Raw genomic sequence first — 17,103 nt, 5'->3', positions numbered from 1 at the left:
CGAGTTTCGTGTCATCACCCGTGGAGCGTGCCAGCGCCGGTGCAAATAACGTTGCCCCCTCCCTCTCTGCTCCGCTCCCTCCGAAACTCCGGTTTGCAAACGCCAGCACGCCCGGTTGGGAGGTCCCGCCGGGGCCCGGCCGGCTGCGCAGCCGGGGGCTGAGTGCCAGGCGCCCGCCCCCTGTCCCGCCCGGCCGCCCCGCCCGGGCTGCGAGGCCACCTCACCCGCAGCGGAATGGAAACCGGTTCGACAGGTAACAAATAGGTGGGTTGTCACCGTTATTTCCCAACGCATGCGCCGTCGCTCCCTGGGCCACTCCAAGCTAATTAGATCAGATCACCGCCCCCCGCCCCCCCGCCCCAGCCACCAACACACAGCGCCGCGAGCCAATAAAGCGTGAACCCGTCCGTCCGGCTCGCACTTTAAGACTTCCCGAGCGGCCGCGGGGACGCCAGTTGAGCGGGGAGACGCTTACCTGCCGCTTCCCCCGCCGCCCGGTGCACCTGGCCGCAAGGGACCTGGTTCACAGGGAGGACGACCACACTCCGCGTTGTTGGAACAGGCGCGCGCGGTCCGCGCTCAGACCGTCCCGGAACGTGGGGGCGCCTTAGCGACTCCTTCCCTGCTGTGCCCCATTCCCGGCGACCAGCCCGGCCCCGCAAAGGTGGGACGGCTCCCGGCTTCAGTTACGGAAGCGGCCGGTGCCCAGCGACAAGAGTTCGAAAATGCCCCGCGCGTTCCTGGTGAAGAAGCCGTGCGTCTCCACATGCAAGAGGAACTGGAGCGAGCTCCCCGACGAGGAGCGCGGCGAGATCTACGTGCCAGGTGAGGCTCCAGCCGCCTTACGGCCCGGGCGCCCGCGGCGGCGTCGAGGCTGCAGGCGGGCGGGCGCAGGTACGCGGAGCCGGGCGGCAGCGCGGTGTGGGCGCCGGAGCTGAATGCGGCCGTGACCCAGGCCGGGTGGACCCGAGGCTCCCGACCCGGGGGGCAGGGGGCGGGGGCGGGGCTGGGGCCGGCGGAAGAGCGCCGGTGGGGGCGGGGGCTGCGCGGTGGACTGGGAGCCGTTCCGCGGGCCGAGGGGCGCGGGACCGCGTCTCCCCACCCCCTGAGCCGCGGCGCAGAGGAGGCAGCGGGGTGTGTCACCGCCCAGGCGACCCTCCGCTCCGTCGTCGTAAATCCAGAAAACCGGGACTTTTCAAGAGGCGGGAGGAGGGCACTGGAGCGATGCCACTTTGGGGGGCGGGGATCGAGCTGGAGTTTCGGCCGAGATTTGTGCTACAAGACTCAGGGCTCAAGCGGCTCCTACAGGTCCTTCCTCCTCCCCCACAACACTGGTGGCCGGGTTGGAGTGAGGGTCGGGCCGGTGGAGGGCGTGGGCCCTCATGTTCTCGTGGGGCTCCGGCTCCTTGGTACCGCGCAGTGCGCCGAGACGCCCGCTGCGCCCCGCTTGCCCTTAAAGCAGAGGTGGATCGGGTCTCGTCTCACCTCTGCTAGAAACGCACTTCCTTCACCTTGCGGAGGACACAATTACGTGGAAAGCAGCTGAAGGGAGCCCACCCCACAGTGGGTGACCAGGCAGGGGGAAGCTGGTGCACCCAGTTATTTTTGGCAGACGCCTCGACAGCGTCGACTGTGAATGAGTAACCCGAGTTGCTTCTTCCTCCAGCGGCATCTTCCTCTGCACGCCCCAAGAACACTCTTGCCCCTTCTCTCCTACCCCCACCCCCAACAAAGTCTTTGGTCTAGAGAAACCCAGCTTCCTTCCGAACGACCCCTCCGCAGGCCTTGGGGGCGGGGCGGGGACACTCTGAACGCCCGGCCCAGCCCCTCCGAGGGGGGAGGGGGAGAGAGTAATTAACCAACTGACTTTGACCCTTGATCTGCAGACTCCCTGGCACCGCCTCAGGCCTTGTAGGAAAGTGGGGAAATGAGGGCAGCAGTGAGGGGCCCTGTGAGGGCTTTTGCTCAGTTTCCCTCCTGAATAAGCTGTTGGAGAGAGTGAGTGTTGTGGTGAGGTCTTTGTGGCCTGACCTGCCAGGATCCAGTGGCCTGTGGCCCTGGCAGGATGTTTCACAGCTTAACAATTCCTCAAAACAAGGGAATGTGCCAGAAGTCCCTGATGTCCCCAGTGGGGAAACTAAGGTAAAAACGGAAGTGAGTGGCCTCCTCACCTGAGGCAGATGAGGGTGTGGGCTCAGGATTCTGTTTATAGCTTCTTGCTTGGCTACACTCCCTGGTGAGCTGGCTGGTTCTCTACCTGGGGGTGGAGCAGGGGGCGCAGAGGGCCAGAGCCCCCTCCTGCCTCTGCCCTCCGCCCTCACCTGTGTTTGACTTGCTGCTTAGCTGCTCCTTGGGATCTGATAAAGTGAACTTGGACTGTGGTAAAGGTGAGCTGAGCCTTGAGCCAGATTCAGTGTGCTGTTATTTTTAGTTTTATTTCACATCCCAATCAGTAACAGATCATGTGTTGACTTTTACAAAGGACAAAGAAATTCTCGTAGAAATCACTGACTTCTTTGTGTCCTGGCAATTTTCTCTGCCACAGTTCTGGTGGTCACAGTGGAAGTGGCAGGGGAGACTCAGGCCCCAGGGGCTGTCCCGGCAGGTGCAGGGGAGGGCCTCTGGGTGGTCCAGGTGAGGGAGACCTGCCTCATCCAGACCTGTAGGCTCATCCAGGATGGGTAGCAGGGGTCTAATCTCAAGGGTGAAGGGAGAAGGAGAATTTGCCCTCCTCCCTCTGGCAAGGGGAGAATCCGTGGGGTCAAGGGTAGAAGATAGAGAACTTAATTTTACCTCTGAAAGCCATGTGGCCCACTGGAGAGTTTTCCCACAGTTTTTGGCAATGCGAAAGGGAATGTCCTCAGCCCACGCTCGGGTGCCTCCAATGGCTGGAGAGTGGGGGTGTGTTTTGTGCTGGTCTGTCCCCTGGCTAGGCCATTCCATCACCAGCCAACCATGACCCCAGAGCCAACCGGGCACGTTTCCGTTCACCTCGTAGACTCCTGGCACGTTGTGACCAGCTAAGCGTTTACCCCATTTCCAGTGGAGGGCCCGGGAACATGGAAGTGTTTGAGTTCTGACTTTCCTGCCAGGTTACTCTGAGACCCTCAAGGCCTCCCAGAGACCCCCTGGAAGGGGAAGGTTTTACTGGCCAGAGACGCTGGGCCCCAGCCCAGCAGCACTGACTCCAGAGACCCAGTTTGACAATCACATCAGCCTCTCTCCCATAGGCAGAATTCTAGAACTTCTCACTCCCAGGGCAGAATCTTTCCCCTGGGAAGAGGTGAAGATGGCTCCCTGTGCCCTGGAGACTTGAAAGGATTACTGGCTAGGAAGCCACTTTGAGGCTCCCCCGCCCCCACCCTCTCGCCTTCCTTTGTTATGTCAATATTGACTTGGAGTGACAGGGAGTAATGCTGGTTCCTTGAAGATAAACCCAGGCACTTGTACCCAGGAGTTAACTTCTACCTCCTAGACTGACCAGGAAAGGGCTCCGGGAACAGGGTTGAGCCCCCGCCCCTGCTGAGTGAAATCTCCAGGCCAGGCAGGCACCTGACAGACCCGAGGCTGGAAGCTGGAGCCAAGGAGCATCCCAGGGCCTCTTCCAGGCCTCCCACCACCGCTTCCCAGCCTCCCCTCTGTCAATGGGCTGGCCAGGGTCTGCTCTGCTGCTCGCCTGGTGGACACTTGAGCTCAGGGAGGCTGGGACACTGGAGCTTCCTTCAAGGAATGTGGCCCAGCCTGGCTCTACTACTAGGTGGCGTGGGCACTTGGGCGGGTCTCTTTCCAGCTGGTCAGGAAGGCTGAGAGTCAGCTTTGGGTCCCAAGGATGCGACGGGGGTGAGGATGGGGAGATCTCAGGCCTCTGATGGTTACCCTACTCATTCCTCGGCCGTGTTTGGCAGCGAAGAAGATGTTTGCTGTGCTCGCCAGGGAATAGGGCTGGGAGAGTGAACAGCAGACAGTGGACAGAGGCAGAAGAGCAGCGTAAGCCTGGGCAGCCAGCTAAATGGGACTCCTACCTATCCCTGGGGTGCTGTCACCCAGGCTTTGAGGCTATCTGTGCTGAGCTTGGGTGTCCCCAGGCAGAAACCTGGCAGACCATTTGTCCCAGAAAGAACAGGTGAGGGGGCGGGTCCTTTGGCCGCAGGGAGGATGGCGAGGGAAGCTGGCGTGGTCGAAGTTGGGGCTCCTTTGTGTCATCGGCCATTTCCACAAGTCCTGGATGGAGTCCCACAGGGGTGCCAGGCCTGTGCCCGGCTGGGTGGGGGCTGCAACAGGAAGTGCTGCCCCACTGTTCTGGGCAGGCACCCTGGCTCGAGGGCTGAGGCACCGTTTTAACATCTTTGTGGACACCCAGTGAAAAGTGGTTGGGAAAGAGGGGAACCATCCTGACTGAGGGAACTTCTAGCAGTTCACAGAGAGTAAATAAAACGTCAAGAGACTGGCCCACATGTTTCGCGGCCTGCCAGCCTCCAGCTGGTACTGAGTCCTTTTGGACGATTGCTAACTGACCTACGAAGGACTAGAGGAGGTGGGCATGGGGGGTACCAGCCCTTCCTGATAAGGGTGCAAGGCTGCTGAGAACCAGCTGCACTGTGCTGAGATGCTGGGCTTCTGCCTCACACTCAGAACTAGGCTGACCCCCATGCTCCGGGCAGCACCCATGCGGTCAGCGGGGCCCAGGAGGGGGTCATCCTTGCATCTGCTTCACTTGCTTTCCCCAGAGAGCCAGGTACAGGCCTCATGCCCAGCCCTCTCCTGAGGCCTTGGATGGGGGGACCTGGCACTCTGCTCAAAATCTGGCCCAGCAGGTTTCAATCCAAGAAATAGGGGACTTGCTGAGGCTAAGGCAGGAGACAGGCCTCGATGGGCGGCTGCCCTGGACACGGCCCCTCGGTGTCCGTTCCTCTTCTCTGAGCCTGACCCTCAACATTGTCCAGGTAGAGGCAAGTTGGGCCAGCAGGAGGGAACCCATAAGCCCTCAGGCAGTAGGAAGAGGGCCAAGCTAGTCTGGCCTTGCCACACTCCACAGCTGTAGGCGGGTGATGAGTGGTCACAGCGCCACCGCCTTGCCGGAAACATCTAATTAGGGACAGAGAGCATCACAAGCAGGGCCCAACCAGTTCTGCTTCCTGCCTCCTGCCACTCAGCGACACTCAGTGCCAGGTGGCACGCCAGCATTCACTCCCTGTGCGTGTGGCCACAGCAGGGACATGCTCACGGGGGTGGCAGGGAGACAGGTTTGGCGGGGTGGGTGGGATGAGGCAAACATCCCCACCCTGGCAGCGGGTGGCCGCCCATCCAGCCTCCTCTGCCCCTCGCTCAGGGTGGAGGCGCCCAGAGAGCTGAAGCAGGCAGGCCCACTCCCTGTCCTGGGTCCCCAGCACCAGCTCTGCCAGGTTTGTGTGGAACAGCAGAGGCGGGCAAAGGACACAGGTCTCCTCCCAAATGCGTGGATCTCAGGACTCTAACCATGAGCCTCCCCTCTCGTGGAACAAGGCGGCCCAGAGCAGCCACCATTGTGGGCTGAGCCCGTCCCTCACCTGCTGTCTCCTGCCCCACTGTGGTACAGCTGGGGGGCCTTGCTCACACCATCCAGTACTGACAGGCAGGGGAGGGTAGAGGTTCCTGTTCGTCTCCACCTGGATTGAGAAATGGAAACTGTCATCCAGCTTTGAATTCTCAGCCAAGGTCTCCAATAGCTGGTGAGCTGGCATCAGAAGCTCACCACCTGACCCTGCCCACTCCCCACCCTGTGGGCACAGACAGCTCCTGGTGCAGGGGAACAGGCCGGGATGGACAGCCAGACCTCAAAGACTGAAGACTGACACGCAGGCTCAGAGAGAGGTGCGATCCCAGCCCAGAGGCCACGCCAGGGCCAGGCGCTGGTGAATCAACCCCAGGAATGAGGTGGCTCATTAAAGGTCCCTGGACAGATGGACGCCAGGGCCTGCAGGACGGGTTCTGGGCGTCGGCAGGCGCATTCTTCTCTCAGACCTTTGTTGTGTTTTGAGGGGGCGAGAGCTGGGGCCTCTCCTGAAACTTCAGCACTATCAAACGCACCCTTGCTCCTCGATCACATTCCTCTGCTTCCCCCACGTCCCTTCCTCCTGGGAGAAGAGGTGAGGGCGGCAGCCCTCGTGCCCAGCCCTCGCCAGTTCTCTGCCTTACTGGCTGCGGAACGGTGGGGCGCACAGGGCGGTGCTCATGCTTCTGCAACCCTACGTCAGCCTCCCTCCGAGGCTCACTCATCCTTTCGGTCCTAGCCCTCTTGATTCTTTCTTCTGAAACTTGGAGGATATCTTAGCTTACAGGCTTCAAGTACTGAGCTCAGGCTCTTTAGAAGAAAAATACTAAGTTGAAAAATTTGCCCCAGCTCTGTTGGCTTTGAGACTTGTCTCTCTGTGTCCCTCGAGAGCGCCATCTTTCTGGTCCTATCTAGTCAGGACTGGGCTGAGGGTCTGAAGCCAAGCCTCCTACCTGGCCCGTTCGGCGTGAGGTATCTGCCGTGGGTGTGGCTGCATCCAAGGGCTGCCAGGTATCGGTGCTGCTGCTGCTGAGGGTGCCCAGCCCAACATGCCCCGGCGAGCGGTCCTGCCGAGGGGGAGGGTTGCGTAAGCCTGGGCAGGCTGCCGAGACTGTTAGGCTGCATCCACCTGCTGCTCCCTGACCTCCTCCCTGTTCCACCCACCTGGCCTGTTTCCCTGCAGAGCTGTGACCAGCTGGGAGTGGGGAACCTGGAGCCCTGGGCTGCAACAGCAGGGACCGGCCTGCTGGGTGGTGGGAGGCAGGGCTAGGACCACCCAAACCCCCAAGGCCAGCAACCAAATTTGCCAGAGGAGAGATCTGGAGTGGCCCAGACCACCAGGGACCCTTCTGGGATGAGGATGAGGCTCCAAGAGCTGTCTCTGGGCACAAGGCCTCCACTGGTGCCCTTTGTCCCTGCAGGAGAGTGGAATTCAGAGGGACCGGCCAGGTGGGGCAGGCAGACAACTCCGGAGGGGTAATTGGCAGGGCAGCTCGGTCCTCCCAGTTCCGCTAAGACACAAATTACTCAGCGGGTAGTGGTGCTTGGCTGGCATCACCTGCAATTACCTTAATAGGGCGGGAGGGCGGTACAGCTGTGGTGGTCGGGGCAGCCCCGCTCTGCCGCATGCCTGTGATGGGAGGGACGGACTCTTCAGGTTCCAGCCGTCTCATGGCTAGGGAAGCTTCCAGAAACCCCTCTGGATCCTCTTTCTACCAAGGCCCTCACCTCTCTGTTCTCTCCCCAGTCAGCCTGGGCTTCTGCCCACCACAGCCATACCGGGAGCCAGAACCCTCCGTGGCCGAACCCCCTTCCTGCCCCCTGGCTTTGAACATGAGCCTTCGAGATCCCAGCTACAGTGTGGCCCCTGGGCCCTGTGTGGTGGCCCAGCTGCCCTCTGAAGGCATGGGCCACTTAACAGACCCCCAGAGCAGAGACCATGGCTTCCTGCGCACCAAGATGAAGGTAATGCGGCTCACACTGTCTTCAAGGGCCAGGGGCATGTGTGTAGACCTGAGTCCAGCTCACGAGACGTGACACAGATGAGACGTAGGCAGAGACTGACCTGGGACCTGGGCCAAGGTCTGCAGAGGACTGAACAGAGCTGGAGCACAGATGGTGGCGGCGAGGAGGGATGTGGGGCTGGAGTTCTTTGCGGTCTGTGCCCATGGGCTGTTCAGTTTCTTTTCTGGCCCCAAGAGGCAAGGGGTGCTATAGGAAGAGCCAGCTCTCCTACAGAAGTCCTGGGCTAAGCAGGGACACGCGGGCCCAGCTCAGCTCTGCTTCCTGGCCTCCTGTCGTGCCGCCTCGAGAGTGAGGGCTGGAGTCGGGCACAGTGGTTGACTCTTCCCTGAGGCACTTGCCCGGTGATCACCTTGCCCAGGTCTGCTGTCTCCAGCCCCTGTTAGTGTCCAGGCCAGGGCCTGGCTGAGCAGCCTCCAGCGTTCAGCAGCACACAGCCATGAGGAGTTCACCAGGCAGCCCCTGCTTCCAGGGAGAGCATAGGCAGCACGGCCGTCCTGGCTGGGTCTGCATTCCTGAAAGCTCCAGGATCTGGGAGGATCAGCCTCCTGCTGGAAGATGACCCTGACCCTGCAGAAGAGTCCTCCTCACAGTGTTCTCCTTGTGCCAAAAGATTGGGGAGAACTGGCAGCGGGGTGTGCCTGCCTCTCCCACCCTCGGAGGCCAGGCCTGTGTTGTAACTGGAGGGGAATAGCCAAGACCTATGCTGGGTGGTTGGCAGGAGCCAGCCGGGGCTCTCCTGAGGCTCATGGTACCCTTGTGCCCTTCCCCACTCCTTGGACCCTGTGGGTAGGGAAGGCATGGAGAGAGAATAAAGGGGATGGAACAGCAGATGAGCCAGAGGAGTGAGTGCCTGGGACCTCAGGAGGCGTCTCCAGTGACATAGCCACCCACAGAACACAAGCAGAATCTGGAATGCCAGCAGAGGGGCAGCCCGGAAACCACACCACCCTGTTCTGGCTGCCACTGTGGGGCTGGTGCGGTTCCTCTCAACAGCTCTTTCCAAGGTGGCCAGCAGCATCCGGGGATCCCTTCAAATAATCCAAGGCATGGGGACAGTAGGAAGACAGAGGTGAAACAAGGCTGGTCCCGCTTGACGGGACACAGGGCTCATGGCTTTTGTCTCTCCACGTTTGTATAAATGTGGGGTTTTCTGCAATTAAAAAGAAATCAATAGGGTTTATAGGCAGATGGGTCCTCAGGGTGGGAAAGGCCTGGCTCAAGTAAAACCAGGCAGCTGGGCTGGCAGTCAGTGGACTCCAGGCTTACAGAGCTGCTCGGCCTGGGGACCCTGCCACAGAGGCCCTGGCCTGGGCATTTTTCCCTGCGCGAAGGGGGCGAACAAGAATGAATGGGCAGAAGCTACAGAGGGGCAGATGTGGCCTCAGCTATGGGAGAACTTTCTAACAGGTAGAGTTGCTTGACAATTAAACGGTCTTTAGGGAGTGAAGTTGCGTCTCTAGGGACGGTGAAGGAGGCTTGGTGACAACCTTGAAAGGGGACTTCAGAACCCAACTGGAGGCTGGGCCAGCAGCCCAGAGCTTCCTTCCAGCCCCACACTGCCGATCTCTGGGCAGACAGCACAGAGCTATGGCCTCTGGGAGGTGGGTGCCACCCTTCTCAGGGACGCTGACGGCTGGCATCTGCGTCTTCCCAATCTGCCGGCCTGTGGCCCCAACTTCTGGATGTCCATAAGCAATGCCATCCTCACCCACAGGTGACCCTTGGGGACAGTCCCAGTGGAGACCTGTTCACCTGCCACATCTGCCAGAAGGCGTTCACCTACCAGCGCATGCTGAACCGCCACATGAAGTGTCACAACGATGTCAAGAGGCACCTCTGCACGTACTGTGGGAAGGGCTTCAATGACACCTTTGACCTCAAGAGGCACGTCCGAACTCACACCGGTAAGCGGAAGCCATGGCTAGGAGGAACATGCTGGAACCCTTGCTCTCCCTTGGTGACGGGCAGCCTGGGAGCTCAGGTCAGAGGTCCTCCTGAGCTCATCAGTTAGAAGTTTTAATTTGAGAGTCACTTGGGAAATTGGTGTTGGACAGGCTTCTGTCCCTCCCTTGGCCCTAGAGGCAGGGGGCCTGTCCTTTCTGTGTCTGGAAGCAGCCAACAGGCTCCAAAGTCCCTGCCAGGTCTCTGATGCTGGCCCCTGTCCTCCCCACAGGCGTGCGGCCCTACAAGTGCAGCCTGTGTGACAAGGCCTTCACACAGCGTTGCTCTCTGGAGTCGCACCTCAAGAAGATCCATGGTGTGCAGCAGAAGTACGCGTACAAAGAGCGGCGGGCCAAGCTGTACGTGTGTGAGGAGTGCGGCTGCACGTCTGAGAGCCAGGAAGGCCACATCCTGCACCTGAAGGAGCACCACCCTGACAGCCCACTGCTGCGCAAAACCTCCAAGAAGGTGGCCGTGGCCCTGCAGAACACTGTCACTTCCCTGCTGCAGGGCAGCCCCCACCTGTGAGTGGCCCGAGCTCCCAGGGTACTCCCAGAGGCCCCGAGAGGGTCCAGGGTTGCCTCCCAGTTGCCTGGCCAGCCCACCCTCCTGCGGCCTCTTGACCAAACACCAGTGATGAGGACTGGAGCCCCCAATACCTTGGTCTTGCCCCTGGGCACATGTGTTCACTCAGGCCCAGCAATGATCTCTGTTCATTTTTGCAGTTTTGACTTACGGGCCAAGGCTGCTCTGAGCCTGGGAAGATGTGCGTATGTCTAGAAGGGATGAGGCCAAGGCTGGCTTCGATTAGAAGCAGCCGCCCACTGGGACAGGCACTGTGTGCCTGGCAGCAGGACTTCCCACCCAGAGGAGGTGTGAGCTGGGCTCCCACTGCCCCGCTTCTCCGCACAGGGCAGGGGCTGCAGGCCTCCGGTGGACAGCAGAGCAAAAAGCACTGGCAAAGGGCACCCCTGCAAACACCTGCAGTGGGGGCTGGCCGCGGCCCCACACCCGGCAGGACTTCTAATGCTCAGGGTTCTGGAGGGCACTGTCCTTCCGGCAAGGAGAGGCACACGTGTGCCCAGCCGTGTGTGTGCGTGCACTGCCTTTCCACATATCACCTCATTTCTAAGAAATAAACTGCAAGGTGCCAAGAAGGTTTTATTTCCTTTTTTTTTTTTTAAGATGACAAACGTACAGATGTTAATATATTTTTGGTGCCAATGACAATGTTTTTAAGAGGGGGATGGAGCTGGCTTTTCTCCATTCCCATGCGCTTCTATTTATCCTGGACATTTCAAACCTCCTCTGTGCCTTGGCTCTGGGGGGTGGCTGCCCCAACCCACCCCCATTCTTTATATGTCCTGAGACAGTCACTGGAAGACCTTCCTCCAGCCTTGCCCTGGACGGCTGCTCCTGCAGACAGCACATGGCATCTTCTGCTATTCCCTCCTGGCTCTGCCCTGCACATCCTGTCAAGGCAGGCCCCAGTGCCCTGGGGAGCTAGCCTGAGGCTGAGGGTGTGTCCCTCTGGGGCTTTAGGGGGAAGGCAGGGGGGACAAATGACGATGCCCATCCACTACCTGAAGCGCTAGGACCAGCCTGGAAGGCCGGCCCTTTTCTTGGTTGAGTCAAAAGCCCTAGCACAGTGGCAAAAAAATGGAACAGAACGATGACCAGCACCTCAGAAACTTCCAGAGGGAGGAGAGGATTCGATGGCTACCAAATTTTATCTGTTGCCTTTTTTCTGACTTTTTCATCTGGCCAGGCTGGGGTTTCGAGTGCCTCGGAAAGAGCCGTCCTGGCTGGCTGGCGCCCTCGATGCAGCTGGGAAAGGGGTTGCGGGTGTAAAGGGGTGTGTGTCTGTGGACCAAAGGGAGACAGGCAGGGGTCAGAGCCTGCCAGAGGCAAATGCAAAGAGGTCCCCAGAACACAGCCGGCCCAGCAGCCCCTTAAAACCAAACCCCACCCGAAGCAGAACCACTTCGGCCTCCCCTGCCCAAAATGGTTAGAGTCTGCGCCTCCCTGCCCAGGCTCAGGCCCAGCGGACCTAAGAGGAAGGAGCCATCCTGGACTGCCCTCTGAAATGTGTATAGATTGATTCTGAAAACTCTTGTTTCAGTTGCCTTTAGCGTGTCTGGGGAGCTGCCGTATTCTGAGTTACACAGCACACAGTAATGTTATCTGCAAGCTCTGTTTTTGTTTACATTTCTGTATCCCTGGGTTGACTGCCAATCTGAGGCTGTCATGAGGCTCTGTGTTGTCTGCTTTATTTTATAACCTTCCCCTCAGCTATTAAAATTTGAGAACTAATGTCTTCTGTGTTTCTGATGCTTTTGTCTTCTGGGCCCCTTTTTCCCCCACACAGAGAAGTCATCAAAACAATCGACATTCTTATCCAAACTCTTCCTCCTTATGGTCATCAGGGGGCCCTGGTCAGGACCAGAGCCTGGCCCAGATAGCTTAAGTGGCCTGCCAAGGGCCTCTAAAGCCCGCTGAGCTCTGGTTCAGCATGGTCCGCTCTTGGTGGCAGCGGCCTGGCCCCACTGGGCCCCATCCATCTGCCTCATACCACCCTGCATTCTGACTGGTGGCCTCTACCAAGCCGAGACCTCCAGGCTCTGTGCAGTCACACGGGGATCCAGTCTTGGCCTCCCTGGATCCTGCCAGGGTTAGACCACAGGAGGAGCCATAGTCCCAAAAAGAGGGCACAAAGCTCACGTCACTTCCAGTCAGACATGCAGGGGCGGCCCACACTCTGTGTCCATGCACCTAGTGACGGCCACACTTGTATCCAGGCACCTAGGGACAGCCACACCTGTGTCCATGCACCGAGGGACAGCCACACTTGTATCCAGGCACCTAGGGATGGCTACACTCTGTGTCCACACACCTAGGGATGGCTACACTCTGTGTCCACACACCGAGGGATGGCCACACCTGTGTCCACACACCGAGGGATGGCCACACCTGTGTCCATGCACTAAGGGACGACCACACTTGTATCCAGGCACCTAGGGATGGCTACATTCTGTGTCCACACACCTACGGATGGCACCTGTGCCGCCCTTGTTCTGTGCCCGGCACACTTGGAAGTGTGTTATGTGTATTGGTTCACTTGACTCAACTTGCTTCTGAGGCAGCTGCTGTGACCACCTCCACCCCAGCAGAGAGAATCCGGGTAGCTGGCACAGTGTCTCATGACTGACCAGCAGTGGAGCTGGGATGCCACCTGCCCGGCCTGGCCCAGGGTCTGCTCAGTAACTGCTCACACTATGGATGGAGAAAGCAGGAGAGGCCTTAGGGTTGCTCTGGGAGACTGATCTCTCTGGGGCCCTGGTCCCTGGGTCCCAACTCAGGGCTCTTCCACCACAGCCTGGCCAGATGGATGAGAAAGCTACAGGCCGGGGACTTTGGTCTTGCTCCGGGAGGCCTGAGAAGGGTTGGTACTGGTCACTGTGAGGTGAGGGAAGACATCCTTTCCCAAGGCTCCCGGTAGCAAGCCCAGAGGCCTAGAAAGGGCCCCAACCCTCCTTCTGTCTCTAAATAGCCAGGCATGAAGGATATCTCTTATCTAGAGAGGCCTCTCTGTGAAAGGCCAGCCAAATCCCATTTCCTATCCCAAGACGCGCAGCCCCACTGTTGGGAACCCAGGGGACTGCTCACCACCTGAACCTCAGGAGGCAGGACACGCCTCTGGGAAGCAAGGGTGGGGTAGGGGCGGCAGGGGCTCCCTCCCATGCCTCAGATGAGCTCAGGTGGGTGCCGTGCCCTGTGCCACCCAGAAGATCTCTCTTCCCTAGCAGGGTGGGGCCAGACAGTCACATTTCAAGGCCTAGAATATTCTCCAGGCTCTGTAAGATGGCGGCTGTGAGGGAAACACACAGCCGTGCAGGGCCTCTGCTGACTAGGAAAGAGAGAGGAGACTGATTAACCCAGAACAAGTGGCATGGCCAAACTATAAACACCACGGAACCCAAAAAGCAGTCTTCTGCATCAGAAAGAACAAAGGCTTCTTGGAAGAGGTGGGGCTGGAAGAACAGGAGGATGTGAGCAGGACAGAGGACCGAGGTGTTTCAGGGAAGGGAGGTGGGCTCAGACCTGGGGAGGGGAGTGAGGCAGGAGGAGGGCGGAGGGCTCCCTGCCTCCACTAACAGCCGACGCCTCTTCCTTCGGCCAGTCACACCGCAGGGATTGTTTGAGTCCTGCCTAGGTGCCAGCAAGAACTGGTAACTAAACAAGGTTTGGAGACACAGGAGAGTTGGGGGACCTTGCCAGACAGCCTTATCAAGGACGACTGGAGAGCCCTCTTTTTATCCCTAAAAACACAGCAGCCAAGTGCAGGGTGGGAAGAACTTTACAATAACAGCAAGTGCCACTAAAATTTATATTCTATCTTGGAATTAAAAAAAAATTTTTTTTTTGAGTCGGAGTCTCTCTCTGTCACCAGACTGGAGTGTAGTGGCAGGATCTCAGCTCACTGCAACCTCCACCTCCCGGGTTCAAGCGATTCTCCAGCCTCAGCCACCTGAGTACAGGCGCACACCACCACGCCCGAGTAATTTTTGTATTTTTAGTAGAGACAGGGTTTCATCATGTTGGCCAGAATGGTCTCCATCTCCTGATCTCATGATCTTTCTGCCTCGGCCTCCCAAAGTGCTCCAAAGTGTTGGGATTACAGGTGTGAGCCACCGCGCCCTGCCTTTTCTTTTTTTTTTTTTTTTTTGATGGTGTTTCACCCTCTTTGCCCAGGCTGGAGTACAATGGCGCCATCTTGGCTCACTGCAACCTCTGTCTCCTGGGTTCAAGCCATTCTCCTGCCTCAGCCTCCTGAGTAGGTGGAATTACAGGCACCCACCACCACGCCTGGCTAATTTTTATATTTTTAGGAGAGACAAGGTTTCACCATGTTGGCCAGGCTGGTCTTGAACTCCTGACCTCAGGTAATCCACCCATCTTGGCCTCCCAAAGTGTTGGGATTACGGGTGTGAGCCACCGCATCTGGCTCCAATTTTTTTAATAGTGAATATGTATTATTTTTGCAATCAAAACAAAAGTTATGAGACAATTTAGGTGTTTTCAGTGACCTGAAGTTCAACAGGTCAACAGGAAAATGGGGTGGTTTCTTCCCCTGCCACCCAGAAAAGAGCTAATGAGGGCTGAGAATGGTGGCTCACAGCTGCAATCCCAAAACTCGGAGGCTGAGGAAGGAGAATTGCTTGAACCCCAGAGATGGAGGTTGCAGTGAGCCAAGATTGAGCCACTCCACTCCAGCCAGGGTGACAGAGCAAGACTCTGTCTAAAAAAAAAAAAAAATTAGCTGGGCATGGTAGCATGTGCCTAGTCCCAGCTACTCCCCAGGCTGAGGTGGGAAAATTGCTTGAGACTCGGGAGGTCAAGGCTGCAGTAAGCTGTGATCTCACCGCTGCACTCCAGCCTGGGTGACAAAGCAAGACCCTATCTCCCAGAAAAAAAAAGAGCTCATGTGATTTGGGGCGATATCAGAAGTATAGCATCAACAGCCAAGGCTACCCCCCTCTGCTTGGCCAGGCACCCATCAGTGGAGCTGGGGAAGAGCAGGGCCTCAAATCAGGGGCCTGGTCTGAGCCTCGTCCTCTGTCACTGTCTGCGTGACCCTGGGAGAGCGATCACCTGTTTCCTCATCTATAAAATGTGGTGTGTTCCGAAATTCAAAAGTTCTTCTCTGCTCCAAAGACTCTATAAAAACTATTTTTTTTTTAGACAGAGTCTTGATCTGTTTGCCCAGGCTGGAGTGCAGTGGTGGTGTGATCTCAGCTCACTGCAACCTCTGCCTCCTGGGTTCAAGTGATTCTCCTGCCTCAGCCTCCTGAATAGCTGGGATTACAGGCCCCTGTCACCATGCCTGGCTAATTCTTGTATTTTTAGTAGATACAGTGTTTCACCATGTTGGCCAGGTGGATACTGACCTTGTGATCCACCCACCTTGGCCTCCCTAAATGCTGGGATTACAGGCGTGAACCACAGAGCCTGGCTCCATAAAAACTCTCGAAGACACTTGCTGGCAAACTGGCAGAGGCGAGAAGGCTAAAGGCTGGGGAATTGCCCTGGAGGAGGGGCCGAGGGCCAGGCCTGCTCCTGGAGAACCTGGGGAACATGGGCTGGGAGGCGAAGAGGGCAGTGCAGGCAGCGGGAGACTCTTCCAAGCACCCCAAACCCCAGCTGCTGGGAAGGGCTGGAGGGCTGCTGGCCTGGCTGGAGGTCGTTTGCTGGGACTCACTGGAGGGACCCAATTCTGGTGCTGCTCGTGGGTGGGACACAGCCACAAAATCCTCTAAGGCCAAAGTGAACTGGCTGTGACTTCCAGGCCTGCTCATCAGATCCCAGATGGCAGAGCCAGGGAGAAAATGCTGGTGAGCTGAATGGGATGGAAAAGACAGCCGAGCAGACAGCAAGGCCTGAGGCAAGGTCGCTCCCTGCACTGAACCTGGACTCGCAGTGGGCAGAGGCTGCCTCTGACCCTCTCACTGTCCCCTGGGTCCACTCCCTTGGGCGATGGCAGCCACCTGACCCAGGATGTCCCACCCTCTTCACAGCCAATGTCACTCTCTCTTCCTTAGCCCCTCAGGCCAGCTCCCCCCTCCCCCCAGCTCTGGAGTCTGTTTGGCTCCTGCTCTCCTGCCCCTCAACCCCAGCTCCAGGGCTGGCTCTTTCAGTCTCTACAACCAGTTCACTGCCCTCCTCCCCCACTCCAGTTCTCCTCTGCAGAGGTGGTGTGGGAGCGGTGGGGGTGGCGGGCGGGCTGCATGTGGGGGCTCAGGCACCTCGTCCCTGCGGGGCCCACGCTGGGGAAAGTAGAGTCAGGTGCAGGGATCAGGGTCTTGGGAAGGAAGCTCCCTTGTGAGTGAGTCTTCCAGGTTCTGTTTCCTGATTGTAGCAGCTGGGTGTCAGTGCCTGATTTCCTCCGTTCCTCACTTTCTGTCTCTCTAAGAAATGGTTCCATATAACCCTACTTTGATCACTCTTTTAAAACAGAATAAAACACCAAAAAAACAAGTCATATAAAACGTGTTCAGAGGCCAGGCGTGGTGGCTCACACCTGTAATCCCAGCACTTTTGGAGGCGGAGGTGGGAGGATCACCTGAGGTCAGGAGTTCAAGACCAGCCTGGCCAACATGGTGAAACCCCGTCTCTACTAAAAATACAAAAATTAGCCAGGTGTGGTGGTACACGCTACTCGGGAGACTGAGGCAGAGAATTGCTTGAATCCAGGAGATGGAGGTTGCAGTGAGCCTAGATCGCACCACTGCACTCCAGCCTGGGTGACAGAGCAAGACTCTGTCCCAAGAGTGCTTGAGGCAAGATTTGGCTTTAAGGGCAGAAGTGAATAGTCCTGTAATCACAGCTAATCACGGCTTGGGCTGCCTGAGCTCCTACTACGCATCAGGCCGAAGCCTCTGACATCACCTCTAGTCCCCAGAACAATCTTAGGAGGTAGCTATTATTGTTGTTATTTTTAGACAAAAAAACTGAGGCTCAGGGAGATTAACCATCTTGCTCAAGGTCACATGGTGAGTAAATGGCGAAGCTGGACTCTGGCCTGACTCCTGCTAGACTCTAGAGTTGGG

The 17,103-nt window shown here is 58.1% G+C and overlaps 1 protein-coding gene across 2 annotated transcripts; it reads left to right on the top strand.

Annotated features, from left to right (window-relative positions):
* The first annotated feature begins 252 nt into the window (after positions 1–252).
* Positions 253–10,653, top strand: OVOL1 (ovo like transcriptional repressor 1). 2 transcript variants are annotated; one of them, XM_032282818.1, is made up of 4 exons: positions 253–825; positions 7,278–7,495; positions 9,270–9,459; positions 9,729–10,653. In XM_032282818.1, the coding sequence occupies exons 1-4, from the start codon at positions 726–728 to the stop codon at positions 10,022–10,024; spliced, it is 804 nt and encodes a 267-aa protein (XP_032138709.1). In that variant the 5' UTR covers positions 253–725; the 3' UTR covers positions 10,025–10,653. The 2 variants fall into 2 exon arrangements, with proteins under 2 accessions (XP_032138709.1, XP_032138708.1); XM_032282817.1 differs by lacking the exon at positions 253–825 and having other exon boundaries at positions 7,139–7,495.
* Positions 10,654–17,103: the final 6,450 nt, after the last annotated feature.

Source organism: Sapajus apella, unplaced genomic scaffold (genome assembly GCF_009761245.1).
Source record: "Sapajus apella isolate SASKATOON/1434 unplaced genomic scaffold, GSC_monkey_1.0 scaffold14, whole genome shotgun sequence".
NCBI lineage: Eukaryota > Metazoa > Chordata > Mammalia > Primates > Cebidae > Sapajus > Sapajus apella.
This window is presented reverse-complemented; position numbering and strand designations above follow the sequence as displayed.